At 34.5% G+C, this 25,050-nt stretch overlaps 3 protein-coding genes across 5 annotated transcripts in view; 2 read left to right on the forward strand and 1 right to left on the reverse strand.

Annotated features, from left to right (window-relative positions):
- The first annotated feature begins 138 nt into the window (after positions 1-138).
- Positions 139-2,378, forward strand: LOC125074862. Its single transcript, XM_047686319.1, has 2 exons — positions 139-226; positions 1,966-2,378. The coding sequence occupies exons 1-2, from the start codon at positions 194-196 to the stop codon at positions 2,362-2,364; spliced, it is 432 nt and encodes a 143-aa protein (XP_047542275.1). The 5' UTR covers positions 139-193; the 3' UTR covers positions 2,365-2,378.
- A 1,670-nt stretch (positions 2,379-4,048) lies between these two features.
- On the reverse strand, positions 4,049-15,649 carry LOC125074814 (zinc finger protein 234-like). 2 transcript variants are annotated; one of them, XM_047686245.1, is made up of 11 exons: positions 15,411-15,649; positions 13,287-14,180; positions 12,755-12,884; positions 11,886-11,953; positions 11,063-11,354; positions 10,291-10,541; positions 9,658-9,736; positions 8,644-8,779; positions 7,923-8,090; positions 7,162-7,373; positions 4,049-6,180 (listed from the first exon to the last, which is right to left on the reverse strand). In XM_047686245.1, exons 2-11 carry the CDS (start codon positions 14,170-14,172, stop codon positions 5,625-5,627), a joined length of 2,778 nt encoding a protein of 925 aa, XP_047542201.1. In that variant the 5' UTR covers positions 14,173-14,180; positions 15,411-15,649; the 3' UTR covers positions 4,049-5,624. The 2 variants fall into 2 exon arrangements, with proteins under 2 accessions (XP_047542201.1, XP_047542200.1); XM_047686244.1 differs by having other exon boundaries at positions 15,407-15,649.
- Positions 15,650-18,359: 2,710 nt separating this feature from the next.
- The window catches only part of LOC125074683, a 40,443-nt gene continuing 33,752 nt past the window's right edge, over positions 18,360-25,050 (forward strand). The window contains exon 1 of one of the 2 annotated variants that reach the window (XM_047686067.1): positions 18,360-18,566. The gene's annotated coding sequence lies outside the window, so the exon portion shown is untranslated. Of the gene's footprint in view, positions 18,567-24,491; positions 24,578-25,050 lie in introns of those variants that run through there. The other variant, XM_047686068.1, reaches the window with a different exon arrangement.

Consider the following 25,050-nt stretch of genomic DNA (forward strand, 5'->3'; position numbering starts at 1 on the left):
TATTACATACGATTAATTTTTTAATTGAAATTTGTCAAAGGTTTTAATGGAAGACTCAATACAAACATAGCTGACGTTTATTTTTTGATTCTGTTGACACGTAAAAGAACATTTTAATAAGAGATCTGTCAAGAAAAATTGCCTGTGAAATTTGAATGTTCTAATTAGATAATAAATTATATTATGGTTCGATATGGAGACTGCGGCTGATGTTTGGAGAATAAAGGTAATACCGACATGACATAGTATATAAATCCGTAATTAGACCTCTCGTCATGTAGGGATGTGAAGAATGGTGAAGAAGGATGAAAATGAATTGCATGTAGCAATTTATTTATTTATTTATTACATAGGTCGCTAACAGAGCATACATTCATACAATTGTACATGCTAATAAACAAAAGAAGATCTAGACTAAATGATGCCCTAATTATAAGCAACACTGCATTCTAATAAGACAACAACATAATACTTAGTACTAATAGTTTAGCAATGATGAGGATGTGTGTAGTGGCGAAAATGGATACACTAAGATTATATATTTTTTTCTTATAATGAAAGATGCAATCAGTTCAATATACAAAGTCTGGAGAATAGACGAAAAATATTGTCTATGAAATTTTTATTTAATAATAATATTGATTGTCCTGAACTTTTATTTAAACGTCCCTCACAATAATTCCCGTCAAACGAGCCATTTCTTTTATACCAGATTATATAAAACGCAACTAGGTAGGAATTCCATCATATCGAGATTATCGTTGTTATACATCACCATCAGTGTTAAAGCAAAACATTTAGACATACGTCACGATAGTCGCCCTCGTTTCGATCGAAAAATAAAGAATTTCATTTGTGTTCAATTCTTATCATATGATTTATCTTATTAATTATTATTTATTAATAATAGTTTAAAAATGTATTATATTTCTTATTTTTAATTATTATGCTTATGTTTAATTCATATTTTCAATAATTACATTGTGTAATATGATAATGCACGGTGAGACTACCCGTGAGTAGTAGAACTTTTGCCTTGATAATTTTGATATGTAATTTTTTATTTTGGATGTGATATTGTATCTACTGTTGGTTGTCCTAATGAAAATAAAAAATACGAGCATGAGCCCAGAGGGATTTATGTATGGATGTAGTGTGTGAGGGATATGGGAGAGATGAACGATCAGATAACGAAAAGACCAGCTCTGACTCCAAAGACTCCGGAAAGACGAGTATAGTACTAATCATTCACGAGAGCGTGATCCTCTACGTTAAATTATTATTGGCGTGCATTAGATGAGTGATGCTTACAAGATATCTTAGCGTGAAAGAATTACGAGTTACGGCAGCAAAAAATATAAATTAGATTATATTTAAGTTTGTATTATCAAAACGCCAATGATTCGGCAGTGAATAGACCAATGACGGTTTAATTTTTTAATATTTAATGTGGTATACAATCCTGCGAAGAGGTCGCTATTTTTATTTCATATAGGTTGGGAGAATGACAATTTAGTACCGTGTTAGCTGGTCACCACCGCCCATAGACATTGGCGCTGTGAGAAATATTAACCATTCCTTACATCGCCAATGCGCCACCAACCTTGGGAGCTAAGATGTTATGTCCCTTGTGCCTGTAGTTACACTGGCTCGCTCAACCTTCAAACCGGAACAGATCAATTCTAAGTATTGCTACTTGCCGGTATATTATTTAATGAGTGGTTGCTAACTACCGAGACGGGCTTGCACAATGCCCTAACAATAAGTAAAACGCCTTACCAATATTAGATCAATAAATATGTTTTAATTAAAAGGGCTTACTCATATACATTAATAAGGGCTTGGTAAGGCAGTGCAAGGTTTATAAATAAAGTCGTTCATTTTTTTCTACTCATAGTTCTCGTTTTGAGATTAATCACCGTAGTCGTAATTCACAAAGATATTATTGATTATTTACAATTTTAGCTACTTACACGAAAGAACAAAGAAATCGACGAAACGAGAAGAAAATCAAACGTCGACGTTATCGAGAGAAAGTTCTCGAAGGTATTTTCGTGTACGTCATGTCGCTACACCAAATCCAAGACGTGCGGCAGTACAGAGGAGGGCTTGATGTGCAAGAAGCCGCCTCCGATCCCCGATCACTCCTTCGCTAGCCTCAAACAAATCCTCAGCGAGGACTGCTCCAACTGTTGCGGCACCGTTATTGAATTCTTCAAAGAAGCGTTCAAGACTATTCAGGGGTACCCCAAAACTCGGGTGTGCGATATCCTCGCTGATATGAGTGATTACCTCCTCGCAATAGCCAGTGATTGCGTTCTGTTGTTGAGAAGATGTTTTCACTGTTTTATGTCTGCTAAATAATCGTTTTTTTTTTTGTATTGTTTTATTTTATTCGTGAAATCGTCTGTGGCTAAATCTCATTGTCTTTGATTGGTTGAGACTTAAGTATATGTAATATTTGACAGTACTCTGACTTAACATTATGTTAGAGTCCATCTTTGCCGGAGGATTCTGTTGTCAAAATATGGTGTTGTTAGCATTAAACAGGACAATAACTCAGTGATCTTTACTAATATTAATAAAGTAACTCTCTCTGTCTTTCAAGGCCAAACCACTTAACCAAATCTGATGAAAGTTGGAATGAAGTAAACTTAAGCTGACCACCACCCTCTAAAACTCGGACGAAAACTCGGGGCGACAACCTAGTACCTTATAAATGCCTTAAACCTATGACTACTCCAAAATTCAAAGATTTCTCGATGAATAATGTTAGTGAAGACGGTTACTAAAACCTTACTGAATTAAACTAGGTGAGAATAAGGATACCAATTATTTGTAAATACACAAGTATAATTTCACGACACAGGCAGGTTTCCTCACAAAGATTTTCACAGTAAATTAATTAATTATAAACTGAAATTCAGATGCATGATACACGAGGCGTAGGTTAACATTTAGTTCATTTACTAATGAGCAAAATGTATTCAAAATATATACTTATTTGAAATAAAAATAGGAATATATATTCATTTCTTTCTTAATCGCCTCGCCACGAGGAAACCCGGGAGATCAAGCACGTGTCAGGAAGTTTTCCTCATGTTTTATAGTTCCAAGCCTTCCGTACTTAAAAGGAGAGTAGAATTTTCGTTCCGTTTTCAATAGTGCAGAGATTAATTTACGAGACTTATGAAAATAAATCAAGGTACGTCAAAAGTGCTGTCACTTTAATTATTGACTTAAACCTACACATTCGGGAATTCGCACTCGCTTATAATCTGAGATTACCCAATCAAAGGTGTAAATCTCCGGCACACTTGAATTATTTACACATCTAGAAAGAGTTTGACGTATAGAGTTAAAGTAACCGTCATGTGAAGCTATAAATTTTGTAAACAAGTGTTCAGGAGCTCACAACATTTGGACCAACAAAAAAATGAATTTGTTTAAGATTTAATAAATTATTAAGTAACAAATATTAATTAACATATATTATTTAAGAATAATTATTCGTCAGATTCATAAGTAAAATTAACAATAACAACCAGATCCGCGATATATGCAAAGCAATGAAACAAACTCGTACGCATTCGAAACTCGAATGACGCGTTTATTTCAAAATGGCGTCCCGATAGTTTACAATCCCTGCGACGGACGCGTTCCGGTACGAAAAAACACAAACGATAGCGCTTTGCGTCGTTAAAATATGATCCGACTAAATTAAATACTTTCATATAACCCGTCTATATTTCATGTCGATTGAATATGGTCAATTTATTATTATCTCGGAGTATAAAATGTTTACTTAGTAAAAGATGTTTGTTTACATAATTTATAGCTTCTCGTGACGGGTACTTTAGTAAGAGTTAGTCATGACGTATTATGAAATAAACGAGCCAAATTTATTATCTTAATGTGCCATAAGATGGTTGCTTTCTTTCGACGCGTTCTCAGCTTTGACAGTCTATCGAGGCATATAAGTAATCAAAGGCTTAATTTTGTAATTTATTTCTAAACTAACATAAATTGGTAAAATAAAACATACACATAAAACTTAATTTATTTATTCATATATATTTTTTTCTTTATACAAAATCAACAACCTTTAAAAGTGAGAAAAATTTACAACACCAAGTTTTGCGTGAAAAATTATTGCTACAACACAACCGCCCAGAGCAGCCGATCAAAGAATGTACAACTTATTCTAAGTAACGTGCAATTTTAAATAACTATTTTTCCATCTGTTGAGATCGTATTAAAACCGTGCATTATAACATTGGGCAATAATTCTTAATAAGGGATAAAGTAATTGCAATATATTGAAATCAATGACGCCATCTTGTTTAAATTATTCCCCGCCAATTTAGACGTCAACATTTTTTGACATTGCAAAATCATTAACACAATAACTCTTAAAAAATTTTAATTGCAATACCATGAAATAAAAAGACGCCATCTTGTTTTAAAATTCCCGCCATTTTAGACGTCAACATATTATTTTCTAAACATTAAAAAATCAAACCTTAGAAAACTGTAATTGAAAAATTATAAGACGCCATCTTATTTAAAGAATTTCCCGCCATTTTAGATGGTAATATTTTTTGACAGCGACATGATGCAAATATTAAAAAAAAAAACAAACCTTAATAATATTGGATGGGCTAAAATCTTACACTTGATATTTGGACCACTGTACAAAACGTTTAATTACAAACAATACAAAAACTTAATATTGTTTAATATTTACATTTTGAAAAATATACATTTAAAAAAAAAAATCGCACCGTTTTTCTTTACACCGTTAAAATAATACCTAGTTTTAATATACATAGCAATAAAATCAATTGTCTGTTTGACAGACTAAATCTCCTAACTTTAACGATACTTAAAAACGTTTGGGTAAAACCTGAACCAATTTTAATATTAGTTTAATCATTTTAAACAAACCATCACATAATCTTACAATGTATCGTTGCCAGTAATTTATTAATTTAAATAAGTACAATATTAACCGACACCACTTGTGATGAACAGAGCTTAAACTAATGGTTTTCGACATTAATTACCAGTTTAAAAAAACCATCTATACAGTAATAGTGCAATAGAAAATTATTTGAGGTTATTTCTTTTCTTTATCTAAAATCAAAGAATCTATTTAGTTACAAACGTTCAAAAAAACAATCATGGGTGTAGCTAGACAGGGTCATATAATATATAAGAGAATTAAAATTAAATAAAACTATCAAATATTTTTAAAATAGTCACAAATTGCAAGTCAAGGAGTGCTCTATATGTTTCTTTGCTCTGCGTGGCCCCCAGTACCCAGCTACAACCATTAAAAAAAAAAAAAACTAAAACCGTACAAACTAAACAACATACCCGCATCAAGGTACCCATATTTATAATAAAAAAATACATAAAAATATATCACTTCATATAAACCTGTTTTTAATCAATATACTTTAATTTTGGTCTCAATATTTAAATCTTATGTCAATATTTATAATTAAAAAAAAAAAAACAAAATTGACATTAGTTGCCCAAATATTTGACAGGTAAAAATTGTTCACTCAATATTAGTTCACAAGTAAGTTGCACTTATAATAACATTGACTCGTCTCAACTCAAGCGGAATGCCCCATGAGCGGTACAGACGATAACCCATACTGTTTCTCCAGTCTGAAATTATAATCCTGCGTACCATGTATAGTCCTCACATGAATCCTGAGATAACTGGGCCGCGTGAAGAACTTATAGCAGATATGACATTGGTATTTTTTCAAGCCCGTATGAGTCTCGAGATGTCTTTTCAACTTACCTTTGGTTATGAAACCCTTGCCGCACTGCTGACAAATGAACGGCTTCTCTTTAGTATGAGTAAAACTATGTAATTTTAAATAATAATGTAGTTTAAAGCCTTTATTGCATATTTTACAAATATGTTTCTTCTCTTTAGCCTTTTCGTTGTCCTCTACGGCTATTTTGGAACCGTGGCTCTTCAGATGCTCCTCCAAGTAGTAAAAGTGCTGGAATATCTCCCCGCAGATGTTGCAGACGCGGCTCCGCTCGTCGGCCGGCACGATGTCGGTGAGGGCGGAGGGCGCGTCCGGCGTCTTCGGTATCTTACGCGCGTTTTGTAACACCATCGCCAGGATCTCGTTACGATTCTCCTCTTGAATTCTGAAAGGAAACATAAGTTTATTTAAGAGGTCGGTAGTTAGATAATAAGTCGTTGACCTTGCTTGATTGGGCGTTATCGAATAATATACCGCGCGGAAAACTCACACCCCCTGCCCTGTAACTGTGGTGAAGTATTAGGGGTCCGTTTAGTACGTCTTGTTCCGTACTGACTTATAGGGGTTGAATCGCGATTTAAAATATATTAAAAAAGATATTCTGCAAATATAAGCCGAAGGTTCCCTCAGTTTTGTATTATTTAATATTCCGAAGTAAATAAGAAATACTTTTCATAGACAGCTTAGAAAAAATAAGCTAATAACGACAGAATCAGAGTCTTCTTCTAATTAGTTTGAATTATTTTTTTTAACAAAGAACACATTCTGTATGTCATGAAGGTTAACATATATATATTTTAAATATTTACTTGTTGTAACTACAGAGAAAAAAACCATCAAAGTATTACAAATTTTGCTATAAGTTTATTAAGAAGCAAAGTACTTGAGTTGGAAAAACTGTCGTGAATTGAACAATTAACACTGTTTCTTTGGAAGATATATTCATTGTGATAAACTATTCCTTCCAGGGCACGGTATTCGTTTATATAATGAGGTTTTTAACGCTCATGTCTAAAAAACATTTATAAATAAGGCATATCGATATCACTCAATACAAAATTATACTAAAATAAATAAAAAAGTGTCGACTTAGTATTTGTTAACTTCTAAGATATATAAAAAATAATTACACTTTACTGACATACTCGGTAATTAAAGCGGAAAAGAGTAACTACTGAGTTTCTTGCCGGTTCATCGGTATGAATCTACTTTCCAAACCGGTGGTACCTTAAAATTTAATTGAACAGTGTAACATGACGTTCAAAAGTGCTTATGAGCCTACTCGAATAAAATAATAATCACAAAGATTGATCGTAGCAGCTACTAGGGTCCCACTGCTGGGCACTAGACGTATGAAGTCACTCACAGGCCCTCCTTCTGGTGCGTGGCGAGATGCATCTGCACGTGGTACTTGGTGTTGAACATGTGCGCGCACACGGGGCACTCGTAGCGCAGCACGAACTTGTCGGCGCGGTGGCTCACGATGTGGCGCTGCAGCTTGCACTGCGCGTTGAAGCTCTTCGTGCAGATGTCGCAGATGTACTCCTTCTCGGGCTTGTGGTTCTTCCGGTGGTATATCTGCGGACAGCCGACAGATACTCATGTACCAACGGGTGGTAGGTGGTCACCGCCACGCATAAATAATGGCGCCGTGTGAAATATTGACCAATGACCTTGAGAACTAAGCGGTTATGTCCCTCGTGACTGTAATTACACTGGCTCTGAGTATTGAATATGGCGGGAGAATACTGGAGTGACCACCAAGTTATCTCCTAACCGACTTCCTGATTTATAAGTAGCAGTGGAGGCATAAACACAATACAGTCAATTTCCTCTCATAATCTAACTAAAATCAGTATACTATAAGATGTTGTATACCCCGTGTCTGTAATAACACTGACTGGGCAGTCAGTGTTATTAACACCCCCCCCCCCAACCAAAAAGAGTTTCACAAAATTGTAATCTATGTATATTGTTTTTTTAAAACCCTGTGGTCGAACTAATAGCTTTATTTCATCCAAGATATGTAGGTTTCCTCACGATGTGAACCTTCACCATTGAGCGCTAGATGAATCATTAACTCACAAAGAATGACTATTGCTTTCTCTTTCTCTCACTGCCTCTCACCATTGTCTCGCGTTTCTTGTAACCCTTCCCGCATATCGTGCACAGGTAGGGCTTCGGGCCGTCGTGCGTCGCCTCGTGGGCCTTCAACGTCGCCTCGTCCTGTTGCTCGTCGAGGCAGAAAGTGCATTTGTAGACTATCGACTCGCCTTCGTGGGACTTTTTATGTACCTGAAAAGTTACAAATGTTATGGCAGATTAGCGATCTTTTCGGTGGTACCACAAATTATTAGGTCGCTATTTAATGGTAAGATTAACAGTGGTACTATTAATTTGTCTGTCCGTGTATATACGTTCCCGTTTGATATATTAGTGGGGACATAACTTGGTATTAAACTCTTTATAATTCTATCGATATTTCGATAAAATATCCGTTTAAGTGTTTTCGAAACGAACGTTGCTAAAATTGGTATTTTTATTGTACAGACGAACAGATCAGTTTACTGTTCATAATTTTTTTTATTATTACTTAACATTGGTAAACAAATGGTAAACCTGATGTTAGACGGTCACCACCACCAGTATACATGATTACTGTTAGAAATATCAACCATTTCCTAGAATACCAAAGCCAAAAACCTTGGGAACTCAGATCTTGTGTCCCGTGTGCCTGTAGTTACACTGACTCACCCTTCTAACCAGTGGAGGGGTAGGAGGGGGGGTACCTAACCAAGATTACACAAACATCCACCACAAAGAGGAATATAACACAAATCTCGCTCACCTGTAATGTCTCCAGATGCAAAAATCTCTTCTGACAGAACTCGCAGGCGTGAGGTCGCTTCTGATAAAGCTTTTTCTTCTTATCCGAACTCCTCGGTTTCTTCGAGAACTTCGCGAGGGCTTTCTTCATTTTTAATCTGTTGGAAAGCAGTATTTTTGTTAATATTAATAATGCCGAAGGAAAGGCCGATCTCAAGGGAGACTAGCCAGCAACGCAGAAAGAGTTCCGGCAGGAACCGAAGGGTTCCGAGTCGTTACCGAGAATTTTTCGACAGAAAAACCCGAGAACTTTCTATCAGCTCGACTTGGTGTACCAACTCATGAACTCAGGATCTTCGGCCTTATATCTAGCTACTAGACCAACGAGGTTTATATTTAATACTACAAGTGATATAAACTAATCTACGTGACCGTGGACTTTCAGATAGTTTGTCTGTAATTACACTGGCTGACTCACTAGTCGACTTCGGACACAGCAAAGTACTGTTGTGATAACGTCACCTTTGCCCATAGACACTGGCCAGAGTATACCTCTCCTAACTTCATCGCACCAACCATCTATGGTAGGATACCTATTCAGTCTGAAGTAACCCTGGCTTTGGCTATGTATAGTTTTCTTTTCAGGCTCTTGCAGTCCACTGCTAAACGAAAGCCTTCCCCCCAAAGAATCTATATAGAAATTTCTGTATCGTCCAAATACGTAAATAATAAAATTGACAAAAAAAAGACCTGCTGAGTTTCTTTCGCCGGTTCCTCTCAGGTCAGGGTGTTTCCAAGAAATTTTAATTTGAGACGTAAAGTAAATGTCCCACAAGTGGGCAAGTGGGCAAACGCATCCTCTTTTTTCAATAACATTTACGACAGAAATTCTCTGACAAATCCAGGGTTTCCTCAAATTTTCCTTCACGAGATGAATTATTAATAAATGAGCCCGCAAGCTTAGTTTAAGATACACGAGGTCTAACCGCTGGGTTATCAGCGCCATCGTCGTGTGTGGTTATATTAAGATACTCACTTTTTCTTATCATCGACCGCCTCACCATCTTTCAGCGGTTCCAATTTAATATCTAAGTTTTCTGTTTTCACTTCATCGTCTGGAATAGAATATATATTAATTATTAAAACTTTTATCAATCAATAATCACCACCACTACTCACCTGATGGTAAGTGGTCACCACGGCTCATAGACAATGGCGCTGTAAGAAATGTTAACCAATCCTTACATCTTCGATGCGTTACCATGCTTGGGAACTAAGATGTTATGTCTCGACTGTAGTTACACTGACTCACAAACCCTTCACACCAGAACACAGCACTGAATTTGATGTTAGATTATCTGATGGTAAGTGGTACCTACCCAGACGGGTCTGCACAAAGATACCACCAAGTAAATAAGACAAAGGTTATATACTATTTTAACGGCAGGAATCGTTCGGGTAAATAAACAACTTTGACCTTGAATCGACGTTACGTCATTCGGTCGAGTTCTTAATAATCTGTGGTCAATGTTGCCATTCGAATAATATAAAAAAAATTGTCGGCTATCTGTGCAAGGCGCACGAGCAAGGGACACGAGTGACAATACATCCGAGTTCACAGCTCGCAGCTGCAGAGCAGAGCAGAGCAGAGCAGAGCAGCCAGACTGACCGTCCCAGCACTGCGGGTGCGTGAGCACGTGGCGGTGCATCTTGCTGGAGGTGATGAAGCCGGCGCCGCACACGTAGCACTTGTAGGGCCGCTCGCCGCTGTGCGTGCGCGCGTGCACGCGCAGGTACGACGCGCTGCTCACGCGCTTGCCGCACTCGCCGCACTGCAGCCGGTCGCCGGGGGGGGGCGGCGACGGCGAGCGCGGGGGGGCGGCGCACGTGTTGGACGGGAAGTAGTCCGAGTCGGACGCGCTGCTTGCGTTATGAATCATTTAGAAGACAAACATATAATTACAAATAATACCGCACCTAATATTACAAATCGGGTTATACGCGCTTGTTTCAAACCTACACCACAGGCACAAGGGACATAACATCTTAGTTCTCAAGATTGATGGCGCATAGGTGATGTAAGGAATGGTTAATATTTCTTACAGCGCCTTTGTCTATGGGCGGTGGTGACCACTAACCATCAGGTGGCCCAGATGCATGTCCACCAACTAATGCCATAAAAAAAAAAAACATTAATAAACGATACAAAAATATACCATAAAATCGTTCACATATATCTGAGATCAACTCAAACAAACATACAAATTATATTATTTAGATATATAACATAAATATATATCAACTTCATAAGAAAAACCTACTAAAATAAATGTACTGAAACACATAACATAAATATCCGCCTCGCAGAGGACCATATTTGTAAATTAAACCAACAAACACTAACAATGCACTACAAACAATTCCTTTAAAAAAAAACTCACTTCTCATCCTTCAAATCGTCTCTAAAATCATCTAGATCGTCACTCTTCTCCTCAAAATCCGCCTCTTGTTTGACATCGACATCATCCATATCGACCTTAACTTCTTCGATCCTCAATTCTACCTTTTCTTCGTCCTTTACAACATTTTCCTTAAAATCGTTATCACTTGTTCCCATATTCGGCCAATCGCTCGACCACAAATCCTCCGTTTTCGGCTTGGACTTTTCACTCTCAGACTTCTCACGCAGCTGTTCCTCTAGTTCTTTTAAATATGGCAATATGGCATTGTAATCTAGAACAAAATATAGCATATTTATAATACAAAAATATACCATAATATATTTTAATAATAATATGTGATATTTCTGACTGATTTCAGCCCCGGCAAACTTTGAAGATGCTTAGTGGTAGAACTCTCAACAAACGCGTCTTGGTAGGTACCACTCACTCATTACATAGTGTACCACCAAGCAAGTAAACTTTTACATGCACAGCTCAATAATTTTACAGAATTGTATCCACTGATGAATTATATTCCACGGAGAAGAACCGAAGAAACTCACTAGTTACTTCTCCAATATTTAAAAAGATTGGAGACTAATATTATTATTAATTTATGGCGACAATATCTATGTGAGATGGTGACCACTTACAAATATAAAATGAGCGCTACCACTGAGAGTAACCTTTAATCTACAGCTTTATAAATAGTAGTTAGCCTTAATCAGTCCACTGGAAGACTAAGGACTCCCACTACAAGTGGCACATCACTGAGCTCAGTCCTCAACAAATTAAGTTTAAACAATACTTTTCTCCCACATACCATATGGTTCCCCCTCCAATTTATCGTCTGGATGTTTCTTATCGAAATGGCGGGTCAGGAATTCGAATCTGCGTCAAGACAAAGTAAATGTATATAAATTCACTTAATATATTTAATATAAAAAAATTTTATTCTAATTTAACATACATTACATACATACATTAGCAGCCCGTAAATGTCCCACTGCTGGGATAAAGGCCTCCTCTCCCTTTGAGGAGAAGGTTTGGAGCATATTCCACCACGCTGCTCCAATGCGGGTTGGCGGAATACACACGTGGCAGAATTTCGTTGAAATTAGACACATGCAGCTTTCCTCACGATGTTTTCCTTCACCGCCGAGCACGAGATGAATTATAAACACAAATTAAGCACATGAAATTTCAGTGGTGCGCCTTGGTTTGGACCCGAAATCATCGGTTAAGATGCACGCGTTCTAGCCACTGGACCATCTCGGCTCATTTAACACAACAAATTAAAAGTAAGCATGTCTGTCTGTTGCACTTTTACGTCCAAACTACTGAACCGAATTTGATGCAATACTATATAGACTATTTCATATGCCCAGTGGGGTACTAACAGGGGGGCGGAAGAGGGGGCTCGCCCGGGCCTCCAGTCTTGGGGGGGCCCCCAAATGCATCCCCGTTCCCCTGAGCAAATCCTAAACAATAATTTAAAAATGTGCTTAGCCTAGAGCCATCTAGACTTTTGTGACAAATGTAAACAGAATATTATGAGTTTTTAAGGCTGGGGGGCCTCATTTAGGTTTTCCGCCACGGGCCTCTGACGGGCATAGTCCGCTTATGTCTAACACCAGATGATATTACCTAAAACGCGAGCGGAGCCGCGGGCAACTAGTATATAGCATTTACCTTGAAAAGTATCTATAACATATCCGACACTGGTACCGGATGGCGAGATGAAATCTTTTATTGTGTCGTCCGAGCTTGCTGGCTGTGATGAAGGACTGGCCGCACTCCGCGCACGTGTACGGCTTTTCATCTGAAATATTTTAGAGGACAATTCTTTAAAACTTGTTATCAGTAAATTTTGAGACACTGACATGCAAGCTAAACGGTGAAGTTACTCAGTAAACCAGTTAAGACTCAAGTCGCTCAAAATAGATAACTTCACACCTCATCTTTAATACAATGTTTTTTTTTATTACAAATTTTAATTGAGTGAGCTTTAAAGTATTGGTGTAAAACCAATAAATGGAACTAAGATGTTATTCCTTGTGTAGTTACACTGGCTCACTCCCTCCAAGCCGGTACACTAAGTATTGCAGTTTAGTGGTAGAAAATCTAATAAGTAAATGGTAACTACCAAGACAGGTTTGCATTCCAGCAAGACGAACACGCATGAAATCATGATCATGTGATCAATGTTTTTTTAAATACATACCTGTATGAGATCTGACGTGTAACTTTAAGTAATAACTCAACGTAAACTGTTTCTGGCATGCAAAACATTTGTATATCTTCTGTAAATTCTGTATTTCCTGTTTATTCATTGGTTCCCTCGTACTTGCATCCGTCGTTGCAATATTATCATTTTTCTTCTCGTTAATCACTCCATTCTCATTCTCCTTTGAGCTTTGGTTGTCCGATTCTGTGTAGTTGATCAAGTCTGATGCCTTCTCGCTGCCAATGTATCCGTCCTCTGGTTTAATTTCGATATCAACATCCGTTTCCAATTTGACGACATTCTTTTGTTTCTTTTTATTCTTTTTCATTTCCTTCTTTAACTTTTTTTTTTTTATTTGATTCTTTATTCTCAAATCGTAGCTCGTTATTCTGTCCTTGTGTATTGTGACGTGTGTGTCTAGTTCGTGTAGTGATTTGAAGCATATGTTGCATACTGAGCACCCGTAGAAGGGAAAGTCCTTTTCTGTTATTTTCTCCGAGAAATATTTGCTTCGTTCCTTTTTAATTCTTCTTTTATTGATGTTCTCGGTTATATCTGGTTTTATATCAACGTCTGTATTGGTTTCATTGTTCGTAGTTGGAGTGTTGTTTATGCTTTGATTCGTTGGTTCATTATTACTGACGTTATTTGGAGGTACGCTATTGGTTATTTCTGGTACGTTGTGCTTAACTTCACTAGTGTGCGGTGCATGATTATAATAGTTAAACGAAGTTTGGTATTGCTCTAGTTTTATGGGATACGGGTACGTTGTATGGCCTATGTTTTCAGTGTACGGTAAATTTTCATAACCTTCAAAGTTGTGGAATGTATTTATGCTATAGTTGCTCAACGGATCCACTTCTGGTGCCATATTCTCATTCATGTTGGAACCTGAAATTAGTAATGAAAAAAGTTAATCTATGTCTAAGCTCTGAAATTGTTTATGATAATGAAACGATCATATCATCATTACTTAAATGATAAATATATATTTGTTCATTTGTGAGTGGTGAATAAAAGAGTATACATGTCTATTCCAATCAAAGGAGTAAAACAAACAAATAGCTCAGCTATATTATGCATTGCAAACTTTTCTTGATAAATATATAATTCAAAATAAAAATCAAAATAGGCTATTGAATCATCATGTAACAATATTGAATTATATGTAAAGCTAGCACTGGTTCGAAAAGTAGAATATACCGAGAATAACCAGCAAAAACTCAGTAGTTACCGTTTCCAACATTTTATTAAGTAGTATGTCCGTGAAGTATGGCACTTAACCACTTATATCTACTTTAATTTTACTTCCAAAGCTTTGTCAACAAATGCGCTGACATTCAAATCGTAATTTTAGATATTTCATAGATCGATCAAGCTCCAGAACAATTACATTGCGTTAATTAAATGTCAAGATCTGTTTATGTGTCTCTATTCCATCTGCAATAGCCTCTAAATGAAAGCATACATAATTAATTGTCCATTTCCATTGTAAATGTTAATTATGTTATTTGAAATTGTTAATTGATCGGAAACTTTTTTTTAAACTATTGTAATATGCTGCCAAAACAAAAGTGGTTTAAAGACCACAAAATAAAGTTAAAACTTTGGTAAAAATGTTGTAAAAACAGATAAAAATATATAAATGTTTATACTTTAACCATTAAAATTCTCAGTCGTTGAAATTAGTTTACAAATTAAAAACCTATGATATTTTTTTCTAGCTCTAAACATTAGCAACACAATAAGGTAATAAATAAAATACTGTATATAAGGTCAGTGGTCACTTATCAATTCAAGCTCTAAAAATGTTTTAATAAATTTACTATGCATTTAAAGATTTGTATTTATGTAAACAAAACAGATACATTTATAAACAATATATGTATTAAAATATATGTATAACAAATACGATTAAAGTAATTAGATTTAATTTAAGAAGTACTCACATACATAAGTGCTAGCGATAAAAAAAAAAACATTCACGCAAAAAAATTGACAAAACTTGAAGTAAATATCGTGTTTATAAGCTGTAATATAAAATATTACATCGAGTTATGATGTATGACAGCTTACAACTGCGTCGACGAAAAATAATCAATAGGAAAAAAGTGTACCTACTACTGAGGCGACTGTCGTCACGAAAAAAAGCACTTTTTTAACAACACATTTAATGACATTAAAAAAAACACATATTTAACAATACAACGTCCATTATGATGATTTCATAAACATCCTATTGCTTCATCGTTCATTTTAGTATAACATAAGTTATTTTATTATTTTATTTACTACGTAAAACAATGGTTTAATGTATATTATGAATTACAAATTCACATTTTTTTTCTCGCGTGACTGGACTGCTGTGGCAACTGGCAGTCAAATCAGTGTTGCTATATACAAATGTAATTTTGCCTTATCTTAACAAAATAGAGTATTACTCTTTTTATTAATGTTTTTTATTTTTTTAAATCTCTTTTTGAAACAGTAAGTTTTTTGGTTTTCGTAGCAAACTCTGTCATACGACGCCACGTTTTTGTTTGTAAATATTTTTATTTAATCAGTAAACGAAAAATGGGTTTAAAATCGAACATAACCATAACGTGATTTATACTCGTATACCATTTTGTGTACTACTTCAATTTTCAATAATATAATGTAAGCATAATAAGTGTCGAAGTATCGACGTCTTGAATCTATATAACAATTCGACCACATTTCCCACTGTCGAGCCGAACTCAAATGGCTCCCTATCCGCCAACGCAGAGATTTACGGCTACTGTGTTCTCTTTTTTCTATTCTTTTTGACCCGCTTTCCCCTGATTACTTAAAGGATAAATTCAAATTTCTTTCTGACAATCACGATCGACAGCTACGCTCTATTGATTCTCTCCTTCTCTCTTTTCCCAGTCACTTCTCTGGTTTCCTAACTAACGCTTTCTCCGTCCAAGCTGTCAGATTATGGAATAAACTTCCGGTAGAAATTAGAAAGGCTTCTACTAAGGCATTGTTCAAGCGTCGTTTACAGGATCATCTTATTAAAAACCTCTCTTAAGTTTCTCCTTCTTTCTCTCACTACGCTCTGTTTTTAAAATTTCTATTATGTCTCTGTTAATTATAAATGTGTATTCTCATGCATATATATAATATTTTATCTATGTTTCTGTATCATTATTATTATTATTATTATAGTATTTATTGTAAAATTTATTGTTACCGCCTTCATGACTTTCTGTTTGGCCTAAAGGTTGACTGGTAGAGAATGCCTTCAGGCATTAAGTCCGCCTTTTGTTCCAACTTTTGTTGTTGGTCAATAAAGTTTTTAAATAAATAAATAAACAATGACTTAATATAAACATTGCATTTTGATACGCTTTGAAAGAATATAAATGGAATGGATAGTGAATACACTAAACTTACTAATAACTTCTACCTTAAGCAATCGAATTTGTGAATTCCTTGGTAACAGAAGTTTTTACAAGCCCGCTTGGAAAGGTCAGGCACAAGGCACGTAATATCTCAAAATTGGTGTGACATTGGTGTCATTTGAGAAATGATTAATACTTTTTATAGTATCGATACCTATTAGTGACTTTCCATCGGGTAGTCCATTTACTAAAACATATATGACAAGAAACTTTGAAATTAAGTATTTTCCTATGTGAATGAAGTTCGTAATTAGAAAATACAAGAACACATAAAAAAAATTAACTATGTTTAGTTGCAGGGGAACATTTTTTTCGGTTATAGCAATATTTAACGGAGCTTGTCAAATAAAAAAAACTTGAGCGTATAATACTTGATGTCATACAATTAACATATTATTAGTTTTTTTTTTTATGAATAGTAGTCCAAATACATTCTCAAAATAATTGTAAAAAAATATATTACTAGGCCTCATAAAGTTGTATTGATGTTTATATTTAAAAAAAAAATTGAAGAGCGGGAAATTTAAAAAAATGAAGAGGTGGATGGCAGATGATAAGTTAATTTTATTAAGTATATACCCTATTTGAGTAATTTAGTATAGTAATATTGTTACCATTTGTATTTATTATTAGTATCGGTCCATAATGCTTAGATTTAAAATAAAATTAATTATGATAATTACATTTTGTAATATTGTATGCAATTCTTTCCAGTAAAATTGGTATCGGTACAATATTTTTTAATAAAAAACCTCTCTAAATCTTAAGCCAAAGAGTCATAGCTTATTAAAAAAAAAAACATAAGCTTAAACAAAATGGCAAACATTAAGTGAAAAAAATGTTCAAACAAAATGATTTTTTTAATAATAAATGAAACAAATCTCTGCAGAGTTTCTGTCTTGTTATTAAATTCCAAAGACTTGAATTCCAGCTAGCCTAGTTACTTAGTAAGGCAATAGCACCAACGTCCTTGGCCATCCTACATGATAATAATCTTTCGTAATTTTTTTTATAACTTGTTAATTTCTGATTAATTTTACTTGTTATTTTTCTAGTTTAATTTTAAGTAGGTGTTATAGTTTTTTTATTTGGTAAAACTTTTTCAAGGTCATTCATTCTTTTTATTAGAGGAGTTAGAAATGAAGAACTTAAAAACAGTGCCACAGTAATTTTTTTCAACGTCTTTTTTATTTAAGCAAATTAATTATTTAATGTCTACTAGTATCTGATCTACGACATTATGATTCATGCAAGCAATAGTGTTTGAAATAAAAATATTTTACGTTGTGATAAAACATAATGTACAAAGAAAATTATATTCAATCGATTTAATAATAAAAGTTATATTCCTTCAAAATGTAACCGATAATTTGATAAAACTCGTTCTCAATAAGATTCTATGATACGTCATTTATTTTCAATATCAAAAGAACTCTGACTTTAATACATTAAAATAGAGTCAAATTTGGTTTGATACAAACGTAAACATTACGGCATTTTTAAAATGTTACAATATAAAAACGTTTCGTTGAATAATAAGCTGTATATGTTATACAGAAGGCTTAAATTTGAACGTATTGTTCTTTATATCGTGGGTTGTCTCGTTTTGACAAACTCATAAGTACGAGTAGTAACGCGGGAAAGCGCAGCGCGATTGGGTGCTTAGTGTATCTGTGACATTAAAAATACAATTCTTTGTTTCGAAAAACTTTACAAATTAATATTGTTCGTTTGAAATATATTTCGTGTCATCTGTTATTTTTGGAAATTGATTTATAAAAAGAACTTTTTTAATAGTTTGTGAAGTATTTATTGTTAGCTATGGCTGAATGGGTGCTATTGCGTGAAGGTAAATATTTATTCCTTTTTTTATTAGGTCCCAAAGAATTTAACCATTAAATTTATTTTTATTAAAAAAAAAATTTACTGTTTTATTTGTATTATCTATAAAAAAATTATAGAGATTTCTTTAGAGTAATCGTTTGTATTTTTAAAAATATCAATTTATTTTTGTTACCATGAAGCCCGAGAGTAACTAAGAATTAAATATGAACAGCTTATACAAAAATAAACGAACCTTATTCGCTTAACGCACCAAATTATACTGGGTCATGTTTTTTTTTTTATAATAGCGTAAACTCGAAATATATATATATCTCATTAAAATGAACTGTTTTTATTTTATTTTATTTGTAAGTTTAAATGATTAATAAAGAATAGGATGTAATTTTTTTTATTAAGTAGATTAAAAATATACTTTCAAATGCCAAGAGGTCACGGAATTATGTTCAATGCCTACAAATACTTAATGTAGCGTCCTCTACACTTTTATATCATTTTATAAAAAGGGCTAACGGACTAAAAATCATGATTCAAACTTAAAAACTTTATTAAATATATACCTACTTACAATACACTTATTGACAGTCAAAATATTATTTCGAAAGAAACACTTAAGAATTTAGATTGTTTTTTTTTTTATTGCACTACAGACTTGCCCCGGCTTCACACGATTGCAATTTAATAATGTAATATAGATATATACTTTATAGTTTTCAGTTATAACGTAGCTTTTGACCGGTGAAAAACTATTATCAAATTGGATAATTATTCGCCGAGATTAGCCCGCAATTACAAATTTTACATCGTTAATTAATATTTGTATAGACATAGATTAAGTACTAAGATACTTGTAACTAGAGTTCACATTGTAGTCAAACCATAAACAATTCTTTGTGTGAGCTGTAACACTGCGGTCACAGCTCAATGCACAGAAAAAAAAAACAAACATTGGCGTCGAATGTATTGTCTTGATATTGCTGAGTTTTTTTTAAGTAAACGAACACTTTACATGGCGGTAGGGCTTCGTGCAGGCCATGGGTCACCACTCATCGTATACCTACCGTCAAACAGTAATAGTATTGTTGTGTTCCCATTTGATGAATGAGGGAAGTCAAAGTCGAAAATAGACTACAATGCGAAAGAATCCATAACTTTATTAAATTAAAAAGGTCGTATGGTTTGCGGGCCTACGAGTCCTGCAATTAATTAAAATTATTCACTTAATTTAATTCAAGTCTACGTTTAGATATGCCTTAGGTGGGTCCCCTAAACTTACGGTCCGGCCCAGTTTCAGACGCTTAATTCCCGAAGTAAGCATCGGAAACTTGCTTTAATTTGCTTTTGACAATATTGGAATGTTTTAAAAGGATATTCACGTCGAAATATGACCGATATATCGTTTCATTGTACGTATTTATCGCCAAGCGATGTCGCCAGCAGGATTTGTGTCGTTACGTCTTTGTGTTTCTTGATTGATTTCTTCATTCTTAAATTATTCTTGTATTGTAGTATATAGGTCAAATGTCAAAGATCAAACAAGTCAGTACAATTGTTAACAATATATCCATTATTTAATATTATTTAAATATAAAAATCCGCTCTGTAATAAAATACTTCGTGTTTCAGTCGTTGATTTAGAATTTTTGTTTTTTGTTGTTTGTATCTTTAAGGACGATTACAGCATTAGGTAACAGTACTGCCTCACTGAACTTAACTTGCTGGTAGGGCTAGTTAGTATTTACAGTGTAAGCTATTTATTACTGTAGCCTATTCCAATGGAAGTAGGAATAAAGATAAACATACCTTAGATTACGTATTTTATGCGATTCGCTAATAACTCGGCTATATTGTGCACTACTAAGAGTTTATGATTAATATATCTTTATTTATAATACAACACTATAACACTTAACTACTTAAATTTTACTTCCAAAATTCCGATAACAGTTTCGTTGACATTCAAAACGCCATTTTTTCGAATATCATAGACTAATCAAGCTCTCGACCAATGATATCGCGTCAATATGCTATCAAATGTTGTTTATTTGGCTTTTCTGCTGCTATGGCTGGAATAGAGTATACGGAGTTTAGCGGTATAAGCCTTACTCTAATATAGCCCTCTGATATGATATATCCAAAGATTATATTAACTCTAATCAGAGACAATGGAGTTTAGACATGAACTAGTTTAATAATGATTACTTAATCTATGCTTAAAGCCGAGGTGACCCATTGGTTAGAACGCGTGCATCTTAACCAATGATTTCGGGTTCAAACCCAAGCAAGCACCACTGAATTTTCATGTGCTTAATTTGTGTTTATAATTCATCTCGTGCTCGGCGGTGAAGGAAAACATCGTGAGGAAACCTGCATGTGTCTAATTTCAACGAAATTTTACCACATATGTATTCCATCAACCCGCAGCGTGGTGGAATATACAAACCTTCTCCTCAGAGGGAGAAAAGGCCCAGCAGGGATACTTACAGGCTGCTTATGAACTTAATCTATACTAATATTATAAATGCGAAAGCAACTCTGTATGTCCGTCTGTCTGTTGCTCTTGCTCGGTCACATCACTGAACCAATTTCCACTTTATTCTGTAGGAGTTCACGTCGTATGTTGGAGATAAGTCTTAAGTACAACAAATAAGTTGCAACTTGTGTCTTGACGATCTCGTCTAAGAAATTGAACCATTGTCCAATTCAGACGCGTCTGCGTATCTAATCTTTAAAATCTCGTAAATCCCACCCCATTTTGACATATCACCGTGCAGTACGTTTCGAGTTTACAGAATAGCTCAACCAGTATTTTTTGCCCAACAAAGATAAGGTTAAGTTAGTTTTAGATGAAGTAAATTTTGTTCGTGTGTTTTCTTGGAAAAACCTTGAAGAAACACGTGTAGTCGTGGCGCTAAGTACCGCAAGAGAAGACGAAGTGGGTACCTCTGCCTTTTTAGTGGGTGTGCAATACACCCCAAATACGTTGTAATGCCTTCATCCAGCGGCAAAGATTACTTATATATGTAAGCGTGTCATCTTCGAAATGAGTGTTACGTGACACTGGTATTCGTAATTAGATAAATTACAATACGAACTGATGGCACACTTACCGAAATAAAATATATGTCTAGGTAAATATAGTTTTGTATAATAATATATTAATTGCTTCGGTCACTGGTAAGTTGAATTTGGTCACTTAAAATTAAGGACAATATAACACCCCAGTATAATACTTTCCTTTATTTCGTGGTGGCCTTTCAGTGGTGAGGAACCATTTGAAAAGTTTTATGTACTGTTATGGACCACGTACTTTAATTGAAAATTAAGAAAGGGTTGTTCAAATCAAATAAAATCAAATCAATTTTATTAAAGTAAACTTCACAATGAAGCGTTCTTGAATCGTCGATATTAAAACACTACCACCGTTTCGGAAAGCAGCCTCCAGCGATAAGAAACGGCAAGAAACTCGCATAGTTGCTTTTTTCAAATAAACAGATTTACAATGTTGTTTTTTTGTCAATAATTTGTGTCCTGTCATGGAACCCGAGCCTAAATACATGCGTTTTTTTTTTTTTTCTAAAAAGTACTCTTTTAATGAATAATAAGACTTATTTATTAATTTAATCGTACCGTATGCAAACGGAAAGTAGGGGTTACAAGTTTATTCTTATTTTTCTTTATATTAATAAAACAAGTAACGATTCAAAGCAAATTTAATTTTTTGACGGAAGTTTAACATTGGAGAGATGGTGATATGATATTTATTTATTTAGATGGTCACAATCGCCTATGTACAATGGCGCTGTAAGAAATATTAACCATTCCTTACATCGCCTAAGCGTCACCAACCTATTTTTATACCTAACAACTTACCCCTAAAACGCGGTTACAAAGATAATATTCAATAACAAAAATGGCTACTCAATGAAAATTATAATAATTGAATTGAAAATTCCTTACAATAATTTAACTCTCAAGGTCAAGTTTAACTTATAATGGTTTAGAACGCTCGTGACGCAGTTAAACGTGTACTTTTTAACGATTACTATTAATCGATTTTTTTTAGTTATACCTATTTCTGCAGGTGCGTTAAATAGTAGTCCACTCGATCGACGTAAAATTTCAAGCCTTTATTTGTTATGGGGATATAATTATGTTATATTAGTTTATTAGTTAAGAATACAAAACAACATAACACCTCGCCTTGATCGGTGACAGGCGGGCTGGTTCGTTTTTAGCCCAGAGGATCGGAATTGCGATTCGACGGGGAAATGCTGCTAGCATTCTTGCCGCCATTCCACGCGGGCATGATTTATAAAGTAACTATTTTTAATTCATATTTGTATATATTTAAGCACTTAATGTTATTCATTCTTATGTTAATAAAGTTACGTTAAATGTTAAAAATAAACGCGGGTTCAAACTTAGAAAATCATCAACATCCTCCTGCCCTTATCCCAATTTTATTTGGGGTTCGGCGCAGCATGTCTTCTTCTTCCATACTTCTCTGTCTGACGTGATCAAACTCAGAAAATCACCAGTCAATTTATATTTGTAAAACACAATGTGAGGTAACCTGTATGTGTTGTTTCAATTTAATTCTGCCCAATGTGTATCCACGATTGGAGCCAGTCGGATTTAAAGGTCTAGAGGCCCTGGTGCCACAAAGAAGGCGAGGCCCTAGAGCAACAGAGGCCTGGAGACCCTAATAACTATATTATGAATTAATTTCAGTCAGTAACCTATAAATTATTTACTTGTATCGGTAACTTTTAAAACAGTTATTAGTAATATTTGTTAACGCGTCGGAATTTCTGTTGTGGGGGCCCTCTCATGTGGCCTACCACTTCATCAGACGTCTTTAAATTGGTGAAATTCATGTTGAAAGATTCCATTACATCCAGGAATATCATCCAAGGTATGGTGTTCCAGTGGCCGACAAGCCGACAAAGATGACCAAATCCCTTTAAAATTCGCCACATTTATCAACTCGCTAAACAGCATGGTGGAATAAGTTCCAAGTCTTCCACTTGCATGGAAAACAGGCCTACGTCCAAAAGTAGGGCACGACAATGCTAACTTTATATACTTCGAAGTCGAGACCTTATACATCGCTGTGAACCAAACGTAAGCGCGATTCAGAAATTTGTTTTTTCCATACAAAATTTTACTAGGAAAAATTACACTTGATATTGTATAAAACTAGTAATAATTAAATTACCATATCTAGTTGCTACTTCGAGCTTAAATTCCACTTAGAATTAAATGTAACATACATTTATACGCTTTAAATGTATATATAGAATTATAGGTTGATACTATGTGGACGTGCCCATATAAGGCTTTGATAAGTGAGTTCGTACTGAAGAAGAATGTTGTGCTCATGTAGAATTCGATGACGCGATCATGGCTGTATAGTGTAATTCATTAATTTAAACGTTCGAATTATATTTGAGAAATAAAAAAAATACAGATACATTTTTTGAAATATTTTTAATCTGTATTAAAATCACGAAATAGATTTTATTTTAATATTGTGAAACTTTTTACACAGTTAAGATATTAAAAAGCCTATCTAGATGGTTTTGCAAATTTTATTGTGTTTTTTTTTTTATTTACCTTTTTCGAGTTAAACTTACCTGTCAGTATGTGTCGAGTCTTGGTCCTGAATTTGAAACCGCTTTCACACTGAAGCCAAAATATTGGTGATGATGCCGGTATTTAAACAATAAGATACAGCGTTAGTACACGGTTGTAGTAATTCAAGTAGCTTAATAAAAGCACTTTTGAATTGTCATGTTACTGAATTGAATTTAATGTAATTCAACCACCGGTTCGGAAAGTAGATTCCACCGAGAAGAACCAGCAAGAAATTATTTTCCGCCATTTTAATTACAGATTATATCAATATATGTATCAATAATTGTTCTAGATCGAATTCGTGAAAAATGGCGTTTTTAATGGCGGCAATGTTACGTCACTTTGGAAGTATTCCTAAAAAAACCTCAAGTAATAAAAGTAAGAGTTGTCTATTGTAAATAAAGATATATTAATCATAATACGATCTGTTAATAAAAGTATTATTAACATTAAGTCCTTAAATATCATTTACCCGTTGAATCGCAATTCCGCAAAAAAACAACGAACCGGCCCTCCTGTCACCAGTGGAGGCAATAAGGCGAGCTGTTATACTTTTAATTAAGCTCTTTGTTCTACTACTCCAAGGATAGTAAAAAAAAAACTTGAATTGTATGTAGTGCCTAATATATCTGTGCTATTGGCAAAAGACATGGTTATATAAATCTAAGTTTTGTTTAACTTTACTCCTTCGATTGGAATAGTGTTTGTAAGTGTGTCTTGATATTTTCTCTACAAGGGAATGTTCACCATTATCTCGAATGCGGGTTGGTGGAATACACATGTGGCAGAATTTCGTTGAAATTAGACACATGCAGGTTTCCTCACGATGTTTTCCTTCACCGCCGAGCACG

Source organism: Vanessa atalanta, chromosome 28 (genome assembly GCF_905147765.1).
Source record: "Vanessa atalanta chromosome 28, ilVanAtal1.2, whole genome shotgun sequence".
Taxonomy (NCBI): domain Eukaryota; kingdom Metazoa; phylum Arthropoda; class Insecta; order Lepidoptera; family Nymphalidae; genus Vanessa; species Vanessa atalanta.

Excerpts from the sequence above, each read along its gene's own strand:
- LOC125074862 (XM_047686319.1), top strand. The coding sequence starts at position 194 with ATGGAGACTGCGGCTGATGTTTGGAGAATAAAG. Across the intron at positions 227-1,965 it reads CTGATGTTTGGAGAATAAAG|CTACTTACACGAAAGAACAA; the intron begins GTAATACCGACA and ends TTACAATTTTAG.
- LOC125074814 (XM_047686245.1), bottom strand. The coding sequence starts at position 14,172 with ATGAATGAGAATATGGCACCAGAAGTGGATCCGTTGAGCAACTATAGC. Across the intron at positions 12,885-13,286 it reads ACACGTCAGATCTCATACAG|ATGAAAAGCCGTACACGTGC; the intron begins GTATGTATTTAA and ends AAAATATTTCAG. Across the intron at positions 8,780-9,657 it reads GCGGTCGATGATAAGAAAAA|ATTAAAAATGAAGAAAGCCC; the intron begins GTGAGTATCTTA and ends GCTTTCCAACAG.